Below are 23,036 nucleotides of genomic sequence, written 5' to 3'. Positions count from 1 at the left end.
TATGGGGACCTCATCTTGTCCTCGACTTGGACACAGTTTTTCATTTCTGTAATTGAGTTTGACTGTCGTGTATTATACTATATAAATGATGCAACCGGAACCATGACGTGCAGCTTATACAGTTTAAACAACTGGAACAGAAATACTAACCGGTTTATTAGAGAAATAAGGACAGTGAAGACTTCAGAGTAAAGTCCTGATGCCATGGCGTCTAAACAGTCCATGGCTGTAGCCTTAGATCCTGAAATAAAAAAAACAGATACGGAGCAAATCAGAAAGAGCAAACTTACCACAGTCTCCATCTGCATATAACCCAAGAAGTCTTCAAACTGGGTCTGAAATTATCTCCATAAAGCAATGTCATTTAGGGACTCAGGTGTTTCCGAAACGGTCAGATCAAACAGCACATACTTATGTCTGTGCCTGGCGGCAATGGCCACCTGTTAAGCTCTCCGAATTCATTCCACAAAATGTTGAGTCTAGAGTGTTCGGGGGATATTTTTACATCTATAACTGTACATTCATATGTGATCGCAGATACAGGGAGGGTGAAACAGAGGTCAAGTCTGTCCATTGCTGCTGTGATAGAATTTGAACTGTCTCCTCCTGCCCTTCAAAGTATGCCTCGGACAAGATGGAAGTCAAAGGACCTGCACATGTGCAAGAAATCAATGTGAGGCAATTATGATTTCAAGGACAATGAATAAAGAGAAGGACCAAAATTGCTTGTCCCTACGTAGTGTGTGTACTTATCTGTCAATAGGCATTGTAAAAGCTGCGGTATTCATTACTAAGATAAGCTTCACTTTCTCCGGAGCGTGCAATTTCCCTCGGGTGATGAGGAGCAGAAGCGAATGTGTGTGGAAACAGAGAGAAAGTGACAAAGACAGGGAAAGAAAAGGTTTGTGTGCGTGTGTGTGTGTGTGTGTGTGTGTGTGTTAGTGGGTGGGGGAGTTGTGAGGAATGGAGAAGAAAGAGCATGTCGGTAAATGTGGTGTGAGGAGTACCTGCGTCTGCCGAGCCATTTTCCTCAGAAGCCTGTCGACCAGCACCACCTCCTCTGGGCAGGCTGCCCTTGGCCTGGTGCTTGAAGATGGCGGAGGAGAGCTCTTCCAGGGTGCAGCCCAGCAGGTAGGCTGCCTTCTGGGCCCACTCATGACGGGCAAACTGTTTCCTGCCGGCTAAGACGCAAGCATGAAAACATCCATTAGCCCGTCTGCCAACTGCCCCTGGGGCACTCTGCCACCATGGTAGCTTTGTGACACACGTCATGTTTTTGACAGGTTATGGTTATATTTCTGGTCAAGCTGACACTAACACAGCTGATGAGAATGTGCACTAAAAGCATGATGCTGTTTGCCAAAGATGCTTGTGGCTGGAAAATTCAGCCATTCTGTTCTGTCCTTTGTAACATGTATGCTACTGCACAAGTGAATTTCCCCGTTGTGAGATCAATAAAGTACAATCTAATCTAATCTAATCTAAAATATAACTATTGATAAGAAAGAGGCAGCTACTTCTACAATTTAAACACTATTGTTTTAAGGCAGGGGGCATGTGGCCCTCCAATCGATTACATGCGGCCCGCCTACCACTGTACTGAGGCACATCTGCCACTGAGGTGATGGAATATAGACAGAATGTAAGACTATATGTATTAGCTAGCAATATTATTATTATAATAGCAATAAGACATTTGGTTGTAATCATTTCTTTATTAAATGTATTACACTCTTAAATTACATATATTTAAGATGTTTTAATTTGTTTCCCTCGTCATTATTTGCCATGTTTTTTGCCATTGTTGTGCATCATAAATGTGTTTTTATTGTGAAGTATACATCATTTTATAACGCAAGCACTTTTACTTTGCAAATCTGTCTAATATTATAATGAATATCGTATATTGCCCACCCACTACTAAATAGTTTTTCCACTTTTTTTCTATAGACCGGCCCCCTTTTGACCAGACTAGATGCTCATTGGCCCCCAGGTCATTTGAGTTTGACACCCCTGTTTTAAGGGATAGTTCAGGTTTTTGGAAGTGTGGCTATATGAGGTACTAACACATAATCAGCACTGTCTTTGCTGTGTGACTCCAGTGCTGAGAACCAGTCTGAGACACAGACCAGTCCTCTCCTCTTGACCACTTAACAAAAGGCTAATCTACATCGTTTGCCACTTTTCTGTGCAATTAGCCTTTTACGACCTGAAAATACAGGTTTGTGCTGATTCGTAAACCATTTACTCCCTGCAAATCAGCAATTTTAAATCACAGCACGCAGGAGTTATAGATCCACTGCTGCCTCCATCAGTGAGTTATTTTGTACCAAACAAAGCAGCAGTGTACCAGCAGCTCCTGTGTCCCGGTCAGCTAAACATGCACATTTTTCTACGGACGTTGGTGCAGGAACGTGAGCAGTTTAAAACTTCAAAGGCTATCTGTGTGTTCCAACTGACAGCCATGTGTTCATTAATGCAACCCTCCTCGTCTCAAGCTTGTTCCTGGAGCAGGGGCCAGCAGGGGTCGCACACAAGCGCTGACAGTACCTCATATAAACTCTAAAAATGCTCAATTCATTGTTCCAACAATTGCCTCTTTTAGCAACTTGTGAATAAAAGCATATAATTGGGGCACATCATTAATTTATTTACATAAAAAAGCTGTTGGGGAAATACATGTTTCTCTTTAATCTACTGGTTGAGTGCTGGAAACATGCAGATATGAGTGCAAACTTTAATTTTAATCCACCGTGAAGTGGAATCTTCTGAGACTTATAACAGAGGGATTTCACACAGAGAGTGGTGGGCTCTATCTGCTTCATCAGTGGCTCTGCATTCTTTTCATGACGATAACCACAGAAACTTTAAGACGAGCAAAGACCTACTTGCTTTGATGAAGCTTAAATTCTAATTAAAAAAAAAAAGTCAAAAAGAGGAAATTGCGGTTGCCAATATAACTGAGTGTTTTTGGAAAACATTGAGTGTATGTCTAAAGCAGATAGAATAAATCCACATTTGTACATTTGCACTTAAATAGCAGCCTGAGTACATGCTATGGCTTTTTTTTATCTACAATTATCCGTGTGACAATAGTGTCGACAGTGCAGGAAAGATAGAAAAGCAAGTTCATTTCAGACGGTTCCTTAAATTAGTGGTAGTGGAGCAGAGATCATTGCTGCCCTCTTGTGTTAATCTGTGAAACTGCACTACCACCAGAAACCTGTTTATTTTATTTTATTTTATCCTCGTCTATGTCTTCATAGTCTATGGTCTATATATTGCTATATTCTACATTCATAGATGTGAAAATGCATGTTTATTATATATTACCGTCACCTTGATCGTCTTTGCTGTTGGGACATTTTCCCATTGTGGGACTAATAAAGGAGTATCTTTTCTTATCTTATACTATCTTACTGTATTTATTTTATTTCTATTTAATTTAATTTCATTGCATTTGGTGGCCAAAACACTCCTTCATAAGTCCATATGTCACCCAGTGATTTGCATTTCGGTAAAGATGTTTAGTTGCTGTATTCCGAACAGCAGATGCTGCACAGGGCAATATTATTTGCCATGAAACTGACTGGCAGTTAGCTGGAAGGAATCACTGAAAATGGTTTGGCAAGCAATTCTGCCTAAGTGACTAACAATTACAATGGACGCAGGGGGTGGAACGTGATCAAACATATAAATCCACAAATACTGCCACTATACAGCCTTAAATATGTGCTAAGTGTTCACCAAGTAGGCTTTGTTTACTCTACAGCTCCCATTGATCAGGACAATTCATATACATTTTTTAAGTGTCCTTAGTTTAACATTGTTAAATCTTTAAAATCACTTATGCATCACCAGGAAGAAATGGCATATGATGGAAATAAATAAAAAGCTATAAATCTCTGTATGGGAAGGCAACTGTGTCCTTAAAAACCCAAAGTGTCCTTCATATTTAGGAATAAAATATGACTAAAACTCACCTCATCCATAATAAAACAATCTTGTGGGCAGCGTCAGCATTGTAAATGGCAGATATCTAATTTTAAAATGGAGGTCACATGCTATGAGAGGCAGATCTACTACTTCAGAGCTGAAACAATAAAATCAAACCCTCTTACCTCAGATTTCATCATTTAAACAGCTTCAAAGACAGGAACCTTTTTTTTTTTTTTCTCACGTACAAGAGGATTGTTGATCCCTAATAAATTCTTATGACAAGACAAATGTTCGGACCTTAGGGTCAGAATGAGATTCATGATTTCGATGTCGTTGATCTGCAGCTGTGTTCTCGAACAATGACTCAGTGAGTTTGACTGGGGTTCAAGTAATGTTACAAAAACAGCCCTTAGTTTAATTCAGGTACTGCCAGATACTGTGCCAGGACCAACAGATGGGTCACAGGAGGCCTTTTTCAGCCTCTGAATTTATATATCCACAATTTAGCAGCAAGCCAGCTAATATGTTATCATATCATATGTAAAGTAACCTAGCATGAGGATGGACATGAACTGATCCCTGCAAAAACTCAGTATAAGAACAGATTGCAGTTAAAGTAAACCCGACTTAAAACAACAGGTCATTTATAACATTCTTCAAATTGTAGTGCTAGCTTTGAAGATCCTTTAAAATAGACCTAAATATGGCTGTAAATAGGTTAGAGTATGACTGAAAACACAAAGAAACACCAATAAAAAGTTTCAGAAGTGAATTCTACTACTGACAAAACCCCAGTCGTTCAGTTGTTCAACAGGATAAATGATTCTAGTCCCCACCCACCCCTGCACTGCAGCTGCATACACAAACGCTCCCTCAGTCAGGTCTGATAGTATTGCTTGACAAATCATTTCCAGATGAAAAAATCAATAGAAGTTACACACTGCAACTTTAAGATGTATGTATACATTTATCAGATATTCTGTTACCTCTGGATTAATTTAATTAATTTTGTCTCATTTATAAAGTTTTCATCATGTGTATATGTTTCCGATAACATAATATGCATAAAGTGAAGTGGTGATTTACTTTTAAAACATATCAGTACAACATTGAATTATAAAACCCTAGTCTCGTCATCTTATGGAAGAGGTTGTTTACATGTTTATAAGAGGAGATGATAAATATTTGTTGTGCTCATTTAATAACCCTGTGTACATTATTCATATATTATGTATCTAACAATTTAGTTCATCTTTTTTTCGCCTCCTTGTTTGTGAGATTGTTTTGGTAACTAATTGTTTTCTTGCTAATGTTACGTTTTTGTTGTCACAAGCAAAAAGGTTATAGGAAAGACAAAATAAATGTTTGTGAATTGAGTCGCAGCAGATGGGTATCATCAACAAGTCCATGCTCCTACAAAAACTTGTGAAACAAGATAATTACATGAGGATTTAACCGAAAATAAGTGTCAGTCCTACTCAATTAGGTTCAATCTGTGTTAAGGTGTCTGTGTCCCCAATAATTCCAGTAGATATTTTGAATTGCTTGTCCTCTCGTCTTTCAAAAGCAGACGCCTTTGGTTCCGTAACCACCAGGATACTGATACAGTTGACCTTATTTCCTCTTACCAATCATCTTTATTTTGAAGTTTGCATGAGTGTGGGGGAAGCAGTCCAACAACCTGATGCTTTTAAGGTGCAAATGCATAACTCAGTGATCAGACTTACAGCTGCCTTGCATCACACACACACAGAGTGTTACCTACTGTGACGTAACGCACACTTTATATTTATGACATACAGAGTCACTAAAATGATTTCCACTGGGGAGAATACATGTCATCTCATTTTCAGTGCTGTACAAATCAAAGATGATGTCTCACCCTTGGTAGCTCCTGCTGCTCCTAGATGGCAAATGGCCCCGAGGACGAGCCAGAAGGCCTTCTGCTCGTCACCACTCATTCCCAGAACCTTCATTGCTGCTTGAAGCTTGGAAAACTGCTGAGAGGCCCGCTGCTTCTCCTCAGTCTAACACATATGACACATATATTCAAAATAAAAATGATTTCAGCGCTGAAATAAAGATAAGAGTCATTCAAAGCATGTGTTAAAATAATGAGTAAAACCAGGATTTGCAAAATCGACTTTGAAAATACAATCTCTGATCTACTTTCAGTTCTACTGTAGATATGTCATTTTATAGCATTTGCCTTTTACAAGGCGGGGTACACTGTGCTGAGGCAGACTGATGTTGGTCTGATGTTTTTGACCTCAGGCAGATGTGAAGACAGAAAAGACAGATGTTACTCCATGTTCTTTAAAATGAGGCTCAGAAAAAGACCAGCTTATAATGACACTGTAATATAATATTATATGTGGCAAGCATCATGTACAGTGAAATGACTGAACACTCAAAACACTAAAAACAAACAAAAACAAATGTTAATAAATGTTGGAGCAAGTGCACACTCGATATAAAGGGAATCTTTTTTGCTGCCAGACAAACCAACTACCAGCATTCTTATAAAATTGCTGCAATTGTTGCACATTCAGCTTTATAAATGGTATAATAAGTAATAACGTTTTTACGTGTGGCTGTTGAAAGAGGTACCTTTGTCTGAGGCATGATTCCAAATGCATTGTTTTCAGCAAAGTGGTTGAGATGCAGCTCCGTTCTGATGAAATGAAAAAAAACAAAGACAACATCAACATTGCTTCTGTTTCTGTCCAGGTTATTAAAAGCATCGGGAAGACAATGGCCATTCAATGAAATGGTGTAGTGTACTGTGTGATTTCAAACCTGACCTCAGAGAGCTGTCCGCTCCTGCCATCAGGTAGTAAAAGACGTTAAAGGTGGACTCTCCTTCCGGTCTTCTGGTCACCCTCACCTTCTCCAGAAGCATAGTCTGAGAGGCAAAGGAAGGAAGGATGGGACACTTGCAGGATTCTCAAAAAAACACGAACGTACAAATTGTCTAAGATCATAACAGTAAACTAAAGTGGTAGTTTAGTTAAGGAAGAGTGCTTGTATGAGGTACTGACAGACATACTTACATACTTATGCTCATAGAAACCATGGCTGCCAGCAGGGGCACGATGAAAAACCTATTACAGCCACTTAGCAACAAGTACATTCTATACATGCTTAAGTCTATAATAGCTGTAGAATATGTTCCCCAGTTTGTGTCACTTGGGTAAATCCTAAAAAAGGATTTCAAACACTAACATAACTAAATAAGATATCTGAATGATCAGATGGAGGCGACATGTGAAATCGCAGATTTTCTCAATGGGGAAGGGAACTGTACACTTCAGTTTACAGCTCACAAAGAGAAATAAAACATATGCTTAAGATATTGTGGGAGTTATGTAGGTATATTTTTATTAAATCAGCATTCTTTTGAGTGTATTATGCTGGTTCTGGGAAAACAGGCTGAGTGTGCACATCTCCAGCAGCACTTACAATATGTCAGTTCCTCATACAACTACTCTATTACTAAAAAAAAAAATGGATTCATTTTATAAATGAACATGTGTTTGATTATCATATACCTGGATGGAGGCTGAGGTCATCTGACCCGCCTGGTCAAAGTCCAAAGAAACAATGTGAGAGAAGCGGCTCGCATTCCCGTTCATACAGGTGGAGGCGTTTCCGAAAGCCTCCAAAACTGTGTAGACCGCCTGCCATTTCTCTGCTACAGACAGACAAAGAGAAACAGAGTCACTCGTAGGACGTAACAACAGCGTGCAATACATTTAACTTATGCTCATTCTGCGTCTGGATCCTTTGTAACCCACTGGAGAAGGTTTTGTTGGTGCTGCCAGCAATAGTGAGCAGATATTGGATGATGTGTTGACAGTTGGTGGTCTTGCCACTGCCGCTCTTTCCCAGCAGGACAATGGACTGATCTCGGCGAGTTGTCAGGAGATTTCTATAGGCGGCCTGGGCCATGCTGTAAATGTGAGGGGCAGTATCCTCCCTTCTACAGCCTTTGAACATCTGCATTACCTGGATCGTAGCCAAAGAGGCAGAGAAGCAGTTGCGTATATCAAATAGCACCTTGACTTTTATTGCATGGTGATTACAATCTCACAATCTGTTCATGTGAAACAGATGTGTGATTATACACCACAAGCTGCAGCCTACCTTCTCCGAGTACATCGAGGGGGCACTAATGGGGTTAATAACCACCATGCTGGGTCCAGCGTGTGTGTGCACCAGGTTGCCACCGTATCGCTGCCGCAGGGAGTGCATCACGCTCGACTCATTCAGATACTGCAGAGAGGCCAGGTCCTCCACTCGGTCAGACACTGGAGGGTTTGCCTGCAGTTCAAAGTCAGAGGTTGCTCACACACTCGCCCAGTGCCACCCGTAATTGATGAGGATCAGAGTTGATTCGATGATTAAATACCTTCTCTACATCATCTTCATCCACGTCCAATAAAGATCCATCACTCTCCAGGCGGATTTTCACCTTCCCCTCTGGCAGGCTGCCCGCCTCCGTCCTCAGGAGAGTTGCTGCATCACCACACAGAGTGAAGTTAATTTATTGTGACGTAGGATTTCACCCTTCGTGCAAATCTTCTCATGTCTGATAATGTGAGGCAGTTGCATATAATGTTAACGCTTTAGTGAGAGTTCAGGTTTTTTAATTGTGAATTAATGACACAAATTCAGTGCTGGGAGAGCCTTGCACGTCCCTGGCACACTGCTGATGTGAGTAGCCAGACTGAAACATAAAGGCACTCTCACTGAAAACATGACGGCCAGTGGGGAGACAATTCAAATCAGATTTTAACCACTTATCAGAAGGCTCGTCTGAAATAATGTATGCCTGCTTCAGTCTATGGTATTTTATTTTAAGAGTATGAGTACCAACCTTTAAGAAAGCATTTTCTGGTTGGGAACTGTACTTTGTAAACGACTGACTCCAACGCCAAATTCCATTGGAAAAATGTGTGTTTTTAGCTTGAAGGGGACACAGAAACTGCTGCTCTACAGCATTGCTGCCTCATTTGGTAAATCAGTGAGGTAAACCTAATTGAAGGATTTCAAACACTGAGGTCATAAAATAACACATTTGAACTTACTAATGGAGGCAGCAGTGGCTCAGCAACTCCTGTGTGCTGTGGTGTGAAATCCATGATTTTCTCTATGTACTTTGGTGTGGGAGACTAAGCAGTTTCCACACTTCAGTTACCGGTCAGAAAAAAAACGGTCTAACAGTGAAATAAAGAGGCAATCATATTCTTAAACGATTGCAGAATTAACAGGAGCAAATATTTCCTTAGGGGAGTCTTTTTTAAATGAGTGGAGTTTCCTTTTGGAAGCCGTATTTCCAGTCAGTCACTGAGAGCGAGTGCAAGGGGCATGAAAGGCAATATGTCAGTACCGCATTCAACTAAAAAACAAAACTATCCCTTTAAAAATGAACATTTCAAAATCATTTTCTATGTTTAAAACATCTATTTCCGTAACGGTGAAATCAAATATTATCCACACTGGCACTGAACCGAGCTGAGGATTCATTTTAAAACACTTAAAAATAGACAATTAAAGAAACTCACCCAGTGAAAATCCATCCTTGTGGACAAGCCATACTTTCTCTGTGTTATACCAGGCTCTCTCTGCTGTGATCTGCTCCTCAGTCTTTCCCTGTTACAAGAGGTGAACCATCAGTATAAGACAAAGCTGTTTGCACAATGTACAACTACAAATATGTAATACAAAATAAATAAATTAATGTGTATGCATATGATTTTGAATATGTTGGTTCATGTTTCCCCACACCTCTTTTATTAAGTACATCACAGACATAAGGGTTAGGGTTGAGTGGTGCATATATGTATATATATATATATATATATATATATGTAGTTAAAGGTCCAGGGTGTGACATTTAGGAGGGTTTATTACCAGATGTTGTTTGTATGAATATATAATCGCTTTTTTTTCACCTTAGAACAGGGTGTTTTATTGACTTACAAAAACCCTTATCTTGTTTCTATAGCAGCTTGAACAGTCAAACCAGCCAGAGAGTGTGTTTTGAAGCAGAAGCGAACCATTAGATGTATTCACTAATCTCGAGTGATACCACACAAAAAATGGCTATTAACACCATTCCCATCGCCCATCCCATTGTGGTTGGTTTGTCCCGTGGTGTTTTGTTTTTCATGTTTTTCATGTGAATGCATGTCTTAGTGTTGGGCTGGAGGTGTTGCAGGAATTTGCATCTCTGCCGACTTAACACATTCCACCTTGGTCTAAATTTGATTTGAATTTAGGATTAAACCAGTTTTTAACCAGTTATAAAAACGTATAATCCTTACACACTGAACCTTTTACGCTGCACAGCATTAAAAAAAACTGCAACACAACTGCATTTGATTCTCTCCCACTGAGATGTGCAGACAGCAGACAGTTCAGATAAACTTATCACATGTGCTTCAACAGGTAAAAGCTGAAGTGAAGACAAATCCTAGTGGTTTCTTTGTGGTGATATTGCCACAGCACTGGACCATCCTCACAAGAAACTTCACTAGATCATCACACATGGATACAGAACATACAAATCATGCATCAGGTTGAAACAGGAGTATGACTACTGTCAAGTGTCTCCATGGCCAGACCTTAGTTGCAGCTGAGTGTGCTGCCTGAAGGACGGCCACAGGGTCTTCAACAAGTTTGGGCTGGAGAAGGAGGAAGCAGAGGTCAGCTGAAACTTAGATTGGATTCAAATGTGTGAATCCAAGCACAAATTGTGGCACGGTGAAAAAGTTATTCTTAATCATCACGTTAAAAAAAACACCAAACAACTCTGTAGCAAGACACGGAGCAGTTAAAAATGCAATATTAAGTCAAGCAACGGTAGCAGAGCGAGCTGTTCAGCTAATTCACCAGAAAATAACTGTAGCACTGATGCATTAATGAGCAAGGTTTTCAAGCTGCCTTTAAAATTCAGTGTGATGGTCTCTGGGCAGAAAATGAATAAATAAATAAATCATGTTCCACCAAATTAGCAGTCACAGTTAACAAGATCTGTAGCACTGATGCCAGACACTGTGCAGCCAAGTGTGACACAGTCGTAGTCAATGCTAATTACTGCCGCCATAGAGATGATATGGTGCTGCATTAATGCAAAGATATTATGAAATGTAATATTAAAATAAATAAATAAAGTCTCACACAAGTTTGATAGGATTTTTTTTTTTTAAGTATAAGGTAGATGAGAAACTGTAGCATATGACAAAACTATGAGAAGATAATTTATGATTACATCACACATCACCAAGTATGTTGATCGTGGTGAAAGACTACTTTTTATATACAATCTGTGTTGGGTCAATGTTTGCAGCAAACCGAAAAAAAAACAGAAAAACATTAAAACTTTATACTAAAGTATTTGTCTAGTTATCGCAAATCATATCATCACCTCAATATTCCATAACATTATCATGCAGGCCTACTTCCAGGCTAAGGTAGTAGGGCAGAGAGGGTCAGTAGAGGAAAACAAGCTTAGAGTCCAGTGTGGTGAAGCCACAGTAGAGCAGGCTGTACCTGAGAGGATTTGTGGCCTTTGGCACGCTAGCACGACAGCAAAGAGGACAACAGCAAAGTCAGGATGCAGAGACCCACAGAGAGGCAAAACAAAAACACATCAGTCATCAGTTTGAGCATTGCACTTCTCTCATCAAAGACCATATAAACCAGACACAGTCAGCCATAAAATCCAACAAAAACAGGCAAAATAATCACAGAAGTATATTGAAGAAGGCTCTCCCATTGACCTGATGAAACAAAGCAGTTCTATAATAATATAAAGCAGGGACGTGCCAATATCAGATATCGAAAAAGAGAAAAATGGAAAACACGATACAATCCAAACATCCTTTAACATATCAGGCTTCACTATGCACAGACTGTAGAACTGTAAATAAAAATTTAAACAGCATTTTAGCTGAGTCACGTTGTGCACTGTTTATTTCTTTTTTATAGAAGAATATCTGTAAGAGGGTAAAAGGATAAGAACAAATGTGCTCCCGAGTTTAAAAAGTGTGAAATTATTACTGTATCAGAGGTGATATCGATATCTGTTTCCCAAAATGAAAAAGTGATGTTGAGCCATTTCTTCTGCAGAATGACTGAGAGGAAGACAATAAGACAGAAAGACACTTGGAATAAAGCTGTCACTAAAGCAACGTAAATACGAGTCTGCTGCACCAAGAAGACATAACCGGCAAACAGTTTAATTCATCCACACTGTAAATATAATTATTGTATGTAAATGGGATTAATGATGACAAAAAAAAAGATCGCCATTCCTTTATACTATTAACAAAACCATTCCCGCAACACAAGTTCTGTTTTTACTCAAGTCCTTTTTTGCCTTTACTGTCTCCTGAACTAAGATTTTACACCAATGAGCCAAAAACGCAGGTGACAAACCCCAGCTGTGACTGGCCAGCAGCCCAACAAGGACTTGGGTAATAATATTAAGACCCTTTATCTCCATTCTGAAGATTCAAGCATGTGATTCAGGGTTTCTTAAGCACAACAGGCGCAAACCAAAACAAACAGAGGGCAAAAGATGTTACGTCATTGTCATTGGTGGTGAAGATCCTTGTGACACGCTTAAAATCTTCCTCAGTGGGAATCAGCACTGGCACCTACAGTTACAGCACAGCAAGACTGGTGAGTGCAAATATATATGATATAACTGAGGTGAGTGTTATGATGATATTAGATTGTGTTGACGATCTGTCAGAGAAATTGTAGTAGGAGTATGTTTTAAATTAAAATAGTCTTAGACTGAGTGTACTTAACTGTCCATTCGCATGTGTTTCAACAATATTTCCTTTAAATGTTATTGATCCTGGAAGTTTGAATCTGTGAATATTTTTCCAACTTTACTTTAGTGTCACAGTTTCAAGCGCCATGTGCTTGCACGGGGGTCCAAGCTGTTGATGTGAACGATAAACCTGCAGTTTTACTTCTTTTTCGTGGTCATGAAATAGTCTGTTCCCCTAGTCTGTTTTTTTTTTTATTTTAGGGCTATGTTTTTACAAAGGGAAATAGTTGGGTTGCACTCTTCAGCAACTTAACAATATTTAAAAATAAATGTAAAAAAGAGCTCTTTGGTTTGCCTAAGCTGGAAAGCAAAATCCGTGACCCACCAACTGTGCACTTCAAACTAAATGAAAAATAACTGAACACACAAAAGCATAAGTGAAAAACCATCTAGTGCTTTTAAACGATGAGAACCATGCGAGTACCTGCTCATTTGGTGTAGTCTGAGCCTGGGGCAGAGCAACGGGGGACCGTTTACCATTGGGAGCCACAGGGGGGCATGATGTCTCATTTACCTTTACACAGTGTTTACATATATATTCACAAACACAGAGACAGACATGCACAAACACACACAGAGAGATGAGATTGCAATGGGAGGATGAAGATGAGCATGACATTTATGCACATTACATGGGATGTTGCCTCCCACTGATTTAATTTTCCTGTTAATTCAATGAAGAAATGAGTAAAGGAAAATTGCCATTACAGAAAAATTGGGTCATTAAGCATTGCAGCTTACAAAAAAAAAGCAGTGGTTCAAGGATTTTGCAAATCCTCTGTAAATGTGGTGGAAAAATACAGCATACTTGTATTAAATCTAATTTGGTATCATTTTGATTTGATTGCATAATTAATTTACTATTTTATATTAATATTATTAATATTATAATAATAATAATAATAATAATAATAATAAGTATATTCATCTGATTCTGAGTTTCATTTTAGATGATAATGAAGGTTAACATAGCTATTTGAATACTCATTGATATGTACATACACATACACATATAAATGTGACATAATATATAATGAGGTTGCCTGAGGACAATGATTCCCAAAGTGTGAAATAAATAAATAAAAGTTGTTAACAAGTTTAAAATAGCCATAGCATTTGAAATTAATCTGCCAACTCTAGGCTGGATCTATTGTAACAGGTTTCATATGATTTGCTGTGCCCTGGTCCCTAACACCCACGCTGGAACATACTGTATCTCTCACAATTGGTGGGAACCACATTTCATGGGACATTTAATTCTGTGCTGATCAGGAATGGTGGAGTGATGGCTGTAAGGTGGAAAACAGTGATTTGAAGTTTTTCAGAAGTTAATTTGTGCTAACCCTAACACTGCATTTGGAAATGGCTCAAGTTAGAAGCCAACACAACACACAGGTCATATTTTTAAATGTCACTGGTGATGTCTGTGAACTCCACAACAGAAAGTATAGCTCCTATAAGAGCTGAAAAGTAGAAAAAAGGGTAAGGGGAAAAAAGCTTGAGAGCACAAACCTCAAGAAATCCTTAGTCAGCTCACACAATACATTTCCAAGTTCAGCTGAAATCTTAATCCTGCTCTTAACACCTAAAAACCTGACTCTCTCCCCGGAGCACAGAGTTAAACCCTTTGTCCCTGAGCAGAATCACCTGGAGCTTTACAGAATATGTCTGATATCCAAACATCCAGCTGTTCACTAGATTTCATGGACATCCCATGATGTCCATGGTGTTCAGAACACCAAGGAAATGTAACCAAGGGAAATATAACCTTGTCGAATGAAAAAATTGAAAAGGGAAAATTAAAGGGCTAGTACAGGTGTCTCCAAAGTGTAGTTGGATGAGATACTGACACATAGTCGGCGCTGACTTGGCCCAAGAGGCTTAGTCTCAGTGAAAACACGGTTGTCAGCAGAGACACAGGGACAAACAGATTTAAGCCACTGGACAAATGGCTCAACAGATCTACTTATGTCTACAATATCTTAAGTGTGTTTGCCACTTTATCTCCATTTACCTCATACAACGATGGCCGCTTTTGCACTATACAGTTCCAGCATGACAAGGCTCAACTCTACACCAGACTCCTCTGGTAAATATTGGGATTTTAGACATGTTTAACGCATGTTTTCAGGATTTTTAAATCATTTTAACTGATCTACAGTTCGGCATTGTTCGGTTTGATTCTTGTGTCGGACATCGCGCTCATGACTCTTGACTCTCTGACTCTCTGACTTAAAAATGTGACAAAGCGATTCTGATTCTGAAAAAAGCCCCAGGTACCAGGTACTATTCTACTATTATAAAATAATGACTTGAGTCGAGTACCATTACATTTTTAACTGAAGCTAAATTGAATCATTTACTTCTTTTGATTCAACCAAAGTGACAAGCAATAGGGACGCTGGTTCTCTGATGAACCACTTCTAAGAAAAGGATGTTTAAATGATAAAAGTGATATGTTGTGTCTACAAATTCTTGTCCTGATTCCTTTTGACAAAACGTCTCCCAAAGGATCCTGAAAGCTGGTGCCTCTGTGGTCCACACAGCAGACACAGACAGAGCACGACTTCAAAGCTGTGTGTCTGCAGAAAGTGACAGTAATGAGTCCCAGCTCAGTGCTCGGAGACATCTCCAACAGAGCGGACTAACAGAGTGTGGGCCATGAGCACATTCTTATAACCACTGATGGAGTCTGATCATCAGCTGCTGCAGGCAATCTTTTTTCTTTTTTTTTTTACTTACTTAGGAGAAAACGTTTTTAGAGTTCTATTTATTGTTTTAATAACAAAGATGTATTGTTAATTCTGATGTGTTTTAAAATAAAAGTCCCATTTTCAGGCCTCCTCCACACTGGTGGGTATTTTTGAAAGCCAAGGTTTTCCTCCACCAGTTCTGTCCACACACACCCTGCGGTCTCAAAAATGTCTTTGTCCTCACGAAAACACAAAAGGCCACCGTTAAGTGCTGTCATAAGTATGCCAAGTTAATAGATGGCGATATACCCTTAACTTTAAAGCTTTGTTGGCCAAGCAGAAGGCACATATACTACATGTCACTTCCTGTTGCGGCAGACAAAACCATAAAATAAGCAAAACAATTGTGTATGCTAAAAGTCTAGTGCTAACACTAGCAAAAATTTGGCTGTGCCTGATGCCATTAAACAACTCGCCTCATGTAAACAAATGCAATGACAAGCCAAAAACTCTCTGTCTACACATAATGTGAATGGAGCTCGTGAAAATCTTCACCCTGGCAGGAGTTTCCAACAATTTTTTCCAGAGATCTGACCCACAGTTAGCTTACGTATGAAAGGCTAGCGAAAAAACAACATTTTCAAAAATACCCACCTATGTGTGAACTGGGTCTGGGATGTAAAACCATGTTCTATTTGAAAGTCTCCCGGGGGAAAAGATCATGAGGAGGTTTCATGGATATGAAGAGTAATGTCTGGTTATTATCACACATCATGCTCAAACCTGGGGTTTATTTGCAAACATGCACTTCTGTCACACTATACCTCTGGTTTCTTTACACCGAATGTGCGAGGTTTAGGGATGAACCCTGCTGGAGGAGCCAGTGGGTCCGTCTTTGGGATGGGGATGAATCCTGGGGGTCTTGGGAGGGTATTCTGTTTTGGCGGACCTGGACTGGTTTTCCTGGCAGGAATAAAACCAGGTGGAGGAGACAAGAGATTCTGTCTGGGGGCAGGGATGAAACCAGCCGGTGGTGCCAAGGGGTCAGGCTTGGGTTGAGGGATAAACCCAGCAGGAGGAGTGAGGAGATTAACCTTTGGTGGTGGTGGCTTTGGTGATGAAGGAGTAGATGTGGATTTGGATGTGACCTCCTCTGCTTTTTGCACTGTTTGCTTTTCCTCCTCTTCATCTTCTTTCTCCTCATCCGGCTTCCCATCTTCCTCTTTGCGGTCCTGGGTGCGGGTGCGTGGTCGGTGCTCCTTGGTTCGACTTCTGCCCATCAGGCTGGTCAAACCCATAGAGATATCATCCTTGTCCACCCCAGGAGCCTTAGCAGTTTTGACCGTCACCCTAGCTGACTCAGGAACAGCAGGCTGGTTCTGGTTGTGCTCTTCAGTCCCAGCAGGAACCACTCGTCTAACAACCCTTCGGACAACCCTCACCACCTTCTTACTGCCAGAACTCTGCTCCTCGCCTGGACCGGGCATCGTTACGTTCCTACAGGGCACTTCAGCGGGCACTGCAGTTGACCGTGCACCACTTCCTGTTTCTAGCTCAGGTTTAGCGCTATCTGCATCAGACTGGATACAAACAGAGCAAGGCAGACACCAGTTTGGATTATTCCCACAGCCAATGTTGATAAAATGTCAAAACACATTAACGGCAAGTTTTCTTTATCGAAGAGCATTTAAATATGTATATATTAGCTTATGTTTATACATTTGGATATCTTAAAACCCTCACTAAAGTTAGTCAACGCAAGTGCTGAAGTCAGTGTCGCCCATGCAGTCAAGTCAACAGTTTTGAAACTGAACTAAATCTGCACAGTGAGACGCATGCAGCTTGTGGCAAAAGAGGAAGACGTTAAGCAAACACTGAAAATGCACAAATCCAACCTTTTTTAGACCGCAAGATATAGATAATGCTTACATGACGTCAACTTCATATTTGTTTGTTACAAAAAGAAGGATTTCAAATGATTCTTCTGGTTTTGAGCTGACCATCCTGAGACATGGGCGCTTGCTTCACCTAAGAAGATATATGCTTGCAGTATCTTAGGGATATGCTTATTCCTGTTAGACAGCCTTTTATGACTAGAAATTCTCCTGCATCAAAGTCCATAGATAATATCTGTGATTTTAGCTCGCTGGGACAAAGGAGCTGCTCGTCTACTGCTGCCTCATGTGGCAAGTTTGTGTCACTTGCATAAATCCGAAGAATTGTTGACGAGGGCAGCAGTGAATCAACAACTCCTGTGTGCCGTATATAAACTATATTAGTTTACATAATCATCACACAACCACAAGTCAAAGAACTGTACTCTCCCTGTTAAATGTTGATTAAGACTACCAAGTGCAAAATGTATTTTAACTTTAAGTTTAACTTTTAAGGATCCTGGTTAGAAAATTGCCTTTATCTGGCAGAACGTTGTGACCATGATTAGTAGGTGTTTTTGTTTTTGCATCATACTGTTTAAAGACATGCAGCTGACTGAAGACTTACTTCTGGCTTGTTCTCAACTTTAACCTATATGACATAAAGCAACACACATACATGTAGACACACACAATAAATAAAACCACATATTCAGGACGAAGCTTTCTTGTATCAATATATAGAACAATATCAGAAAATTGACAAGCAACATGATGCAGATATGAACTGAAGGGCTGGGGGAAAAAATCCAAAAAAAATGAGACTTCCCTTTTGCTCCCAGAAAGAATAGCGTGATTTGTATGCCATGGTGAACAGCCAAAAGTCATGGAACAAGCTGGATGGCATGGAGAATAGAAATATATGGAATTATAAGAAAAAATACTTGAAACAGCCAGGGAGAGGAGGAGGTTCTGTGAGGAACAGTGAAGAGTGGGAATTTATGTGTGAGTGGTGGAATAATGTGATGTTGTTTCAACAGGTCATACACTGACAGGGCAGTTGGACCATGCAGTACTGAGAAAAGAGCACATTCACAACATCGAAGAAAATGAATTAGAGACACATGGAAAACAAGAACATGAAGATCTGACAAGACTTAAACATCACAAACAAGACTGCAGATCACTGTCAGTAGTGTTATGTATAACAGTCATTCCAAGAGACCGGGTCAGGACCCACAGATGAGATACTGGAGAATTTATTTTGGGTCGCTTAAGATTCACAATTTTGTCACTTGCCTTTTATACATTCACAGTTTGAATGTCAGGCATGATTATGTTTCTGGGAAATGGCTGATTTACGGATTCAAAAATATTTACTTAGGGTTAAAATTGTCAGAAAAATCATAGTATGTACATATTTGTCAGTTATATGTCAGTAAATATGTGCCTACATAATTTCATGGCGGTCCCAAAACTAACAACTGACCACCATTAACTCCATTAAAAAAGTTTACAGATGTTGTCGTCACACCTTGGTGGCTGATTAAAATATGTTTACTTCTTGATTTGCTTCACTGGTAAACCAGAAGGCTGTAGGTCAAAAACAGTGTGTCACCTTATTTAAAGTGGGTCCTCATACAAAGACTTTGAAAAAGTGATCATCACATGGCTTTCACTCAGTTCTTAAGACCCACAAACAACACAAAGATATTGTTTCATTTGTGGGGACGACACAAGTGATGACAAGAGCAAACAACACAGAAGCACACCACTCCATTCCATTGATCATGCAAACATGCAACCTGCTAAAATGTGTAAAACCTGTCATGATGTCTTTCCATTAATGCTAAATCGGCTGCGCAGCAAAAGTGTTTCACCATCTCTAACCCTGCTTTCATCAGTCAGAAGCTCCCTCCTATAAATAGTTCCAGCAGGAGGCCATTCTGAGAGGCCATCACAGCCGTAATGGAAGAGCTAACCAGAGCATGTTCACCACGAGCAGATCACGCTGCTCACCACACACAAGCTCCACCAAAGGTCCAAGCGGGTTACCTTCTCTCTGAGCCCGGTTAACCTTCCAGTCTTGGCTCTGTCACTGGGACCACAGCAGGACCCGGGTCTGCGAAGGGCACACGCTCACTACTCCTGAGGGAGTGGGTGAGCAACAACGAGGGCGGGGTGACAGTTGGCACCGTGTGGAGAGGCTGAAGAGGTGGAGGGGGGCGGGAGGGAATGTGAGAGGGTCCAGGGCAGGGGGATAGAAGAGGGACAGCTGCTGGAATACAGAGGGGCTATAAATAGAATTTGCAGTCACATTAATATCCACAGACACGTTTCACTCCCTCTCTCCTCATGGGGACAGAAAATCAGAGAGGTCGACTCTCTCATCCGCTGCGAACTGTTGTGCTCCCACAGTATTATTTCAGCAAAATCCACAATTACAAAAAAGCCAAACCCTCAGGTGACACTTTGAGGGAGGTTGAGGCATCAAGTGCAGATTGCAGAACATATTTCAACTTGAATAAGTGGTTAGGTTATGTTTAGGGTTAAGTATTAATTGGTTATGGCTAAGTTTAGAGTTAGGATAAGGGGCTATAGGGAACACAGACTAGGAATTTTATACAAGATTGTGTATAACATTCTTGGTATACAAGAATGTGTGTGTGTGTGTGCGCATATTATGGTGGGCAGTGACATTATGTGACAAAGTAATACTACTTCATTACTGTACACGGAATTTATTTTGAATTTTTATTGAGGCTGCCAATCAATTAAAAAAAACCTAATAACAATGTTTGATCTTTTTATGTTCATACTAAAGCTTGTTATAACTAATGTTACAAGTGAAATTACAGAATTAATGTAGAATTAACACAAAGGAAACATACCTAAAAACAGGTGTTATTGTTGAATACCCCCTTTACAGGAAGTAAACAAAACGATGACAGCACTGATTTTGACAGCACTAATATTCCACTGTCACTGCACTACACTTTCTAAATTGCACACTTTTACACTGACACATTTTCCCCATGAACCTTCATTACATTGTTTAAAAAAAATATAATAATACAGCTCCAAGACCCACCAAGTAACTAAATCAGCATGTTGTAAAAAGACTCACACTGTGCACAAGCACATCTCAGGTGACAGAGACTAATTTGTCGTCATGGTAACAACAGAACTAGCACAAGCCCAGAGATTACACTGTTTAACTGTGTGTTTATTAGACTAACTGAACCAGCAGGAGAAGAGACTACCTAAAAAACTACCTTTATGTCACACAGCGACACACATACTTCCCATCTTACCTTTGCCGTTCAAATTCATGCAACATGTTTGAGGTGGTGAATTGACTTCATAATTATCAAAATTAACTTGTACTTTCACTTGCAGTACTGAAGTACATTTAAATGAAATCACCTTTATCAAGTACAGCAAATGTTTGTTATTTTTCAGTAACTTTCATTTCTACAAAATACATTATTTGGTGAGGTGCCTGTTCTTTTACTCAAGTATGGATTCCAGTACTCCATACACCACTGATATCGCCAATGTACACACAAATATAGCTAAGGACTGAGGCTTCACACACCTTTGAAGTCATTCCCTACACCACAAGAGGGAGCTGTTACACAATCTATCAGATTTCTCCATTTCACAGAAGCAGACTTACTGCTCTCTACTGACCTAAATCAAGATACTGTATTGTTCAGTTGTGACCACTTAGAAGAATGTAGCACCACTTAATCAGTGGCTGTGAATGAGACAATCAACACTGATTAAATGTCATCTGCAAACAGGTACATATATATATATATATATATATATATATATATATATACACATATACATATATATATATATATATATATATATATATTTATTTATACACATACACATATATGGCCCTTATTACCACAGGTTCACATATTATTGTATTAACACTACAGACAAACAAAGAGTATTAATCCCTCAGAGTCAGTTACTGGGACAAAGGACATCATGTCGACTCTTTGTCACACTGGAGAATTAATGTGGATCAGAAAGAGCAGGGTTTATAGCAAATGGAGTTACCATTTGCTATAAACCCTGCTCTCCCACGTTAATTATTTGATCATATGCAACCAGTTTGAATTGTTTTTCCCACAGTTAAAATAACAGAAGAATACAAAATGTAATCGAAACAATATTTGTCATTAATATAAGCCATTTTTCAAATGTAACTACCTGTCAATTTAAAAAAATAAGACAAATATGGAGTGGGATAGCTTGGCTGTACTTAGCATTCACAAAAAAATGTATGCATAGTTAAAAAAAATTGTCAATGTGTACATTTCATATCCAGAGCCATTTGCAACAAGCAGCAAACAATGATTCATGTAAATTTATCTTTTCATTGATATTAATTCTATATGCACCTAAAGCTTATTTGTGCATTTATAATTTAAAATATATACAATACGAAGTCAGAAAAAGTATGTCCGACATGTGTCCCTACTCTGGGACCTAAAACCAGAAATGAATTATGGGATCTCACTCGCTCTGCAATCATCCATCCTGTATGTGACCTAGATTTTGATTCAGTAAATAGGCCTGAAAATCAGAACATCTTCTCTGAAAGTGGGCCATGTGTGTATGATCTAAGAGCAGCACGTTTAAACTCAGGTGTGTGTTCATCTGCATCTTCTGTCATTGGACTGAAGAAGTAAATTAAAAAAAAATACTGCTGTGTTACAGGTAGGGGGGTTCTACTGTACATGTTGTATAAAATAAATGTCAGACTGACTGTCTGTGCAGTGATTTTGGGTGAAATACTCATAGGTTATTGTCTCATGAAATGTATAATTTATGTTTGCATAAAAAATTGCAAATGGAATCACAACATAAGCCCTATTATGTATCAGGCAAAGACAATTCTCAGCTTAAACAAACACATGTACACACAAGACCAGCAACTGCGACAGTGATCACCATGTTAACAGCAAACATGCTTTGTCTTATCAAAACAGCACAAAATACAGCATATTTACTACTTAATACAATCAAAATGGCCATTCCTTTGAGTTGGCAAGATAAGGGTGTGTTTGACATGTCTCTGTCCCACTGACAGACATGCTATCAGTGACACACCTAAGAATGTCAAATATGTCTGTCCTAGCAAATAGTCCTGATCCCTCATTTCAGCTGACCACATTACATGAGATATGAAGGTGTGAGTTGTGTCTAATGTATGCGCCAAAACGTCTTACATCATTAAAAAATATGAAAAAATATACATAAAGATACACAAATATAAAGACACATAAAAATATCAACATTAACAATGACTTTAAGAGCAAAAATACAGCTTCATCCTTGCCTGGATGAAGGAATGAGGATGATGTGATTTAAATGGCATCTCGGGGAGGTTATTTGCTAATGTTAAAACTGTGTCTAAAAGAGCAGGACGAAACGTATCGAATAATGCCGAGACTTTTGAGGAAACATTTGGCAAGAAACTGAGAGCCTCGGTTAAGGCTGGGCAATATGGCTAATATATAGTGTCTGGATATTTTAGGTTATATCCAAATATAAAGTAGGTGATATATGTGCATATAAAGCTGCACACAGGTTATTTCTTTGGACTCGTATAAAGTCTGAGATGTTTGTGTTTCTCAAAGCAGAGTGACAATACAC

The 23,036-nt window shown here is 39.4% G+C and overlaps 1 protein-coding gene across 8 annotated transcripts in view; it reads right to left on the bottom strand.

Annotated features, from left to right (window-relative positions):
* Nucleotides 1-23,036, bottom strand: part of LOC131458504 (unconventional myosin-XVIIIa-like) — an 89,644-nt gene that overhangs the window by 55,131 nt on the left and 11,477 nt on the right. For 4 of the 8 annotated variants that reach the window (XM_058627647.1, XM_058627653.1, XM_058627645.1 and 1 more), the window contains exons 3-12: nucleotides 9,507-9,594; nucleotides 8,351-8,457; nucleotides 8,086-8,262; nucleotides 7,737-7,947; nucleotides 7,491-7,633; nucleotides 6,744-6,844; nucleotides 6,550-6,613; nucleotides 5,822-5,966; nucleotides 1,008-1,181; nucleotides 151-241 (exon numbers count right to left, since the gene is read on the bottom strand). In XM_058627647.1, the coding sequence (XP_058483630.1) occupies nucleotides 151-241; nucleotides 1,008-1,181; nucleotides 5,822-5,966; nucleotides 6,550-6,613; nucleotides 6,744-6,844; nucleotides 7,491-7,633; nucleotides 7,737-7,947; nucleotides 8,086-8,262; nucleotides 8,351-8,457; nucleotides 9,507-9,594 (1,301 nt within the window). Of the gene's footprint in view, nucleotides 1-150; nucleotides 242-1,007; nucleotides 1,182-5,821; nucleotides 5,967-6,549; nucleotides 6,614-6,743; nucleotides 6,845-7,490; nucleotides 7,634-7,736; nucleotides 7,948-8,085; nucleotides 8,263-8,350; nucleotides 8,458-9,506; nucleotides 9,595-10,568; nucleotides 10,629-11,496; nucleotides 11,524-12,533; nucleotides 12,606-13,211; nucleotides 13,302-16,304; nucleotides 17,061-17,982; nucleotides 18,007-19,409; nucleotides 19,522-23,036 lie in introns of those variants that run through there. The other 4 variants (XM_058627649.1, XM_058627648.1, XM_058627650.1 and 1 more) reach the window with 4 other exon arrangements.

This window comes from Solea solea, chromosome 4, assembly GCF_958295425.1.
Source record: "Solea solea chromosome 4, fSolSol10.1, whole genome shotgun sequence".
Taxonomy (NCBI): domain Eukaryota; kingdom Metazoa; phylum Chordata; class Actinopteri; order Pleuronectiformes; family Soleidae; genus Solea; species Solea solea.
The sequence above is the reverse complement of the archived record's forward strand: the minus strand, read 5'-3'. Positions and strand labels throughout refer to the sequence as shown.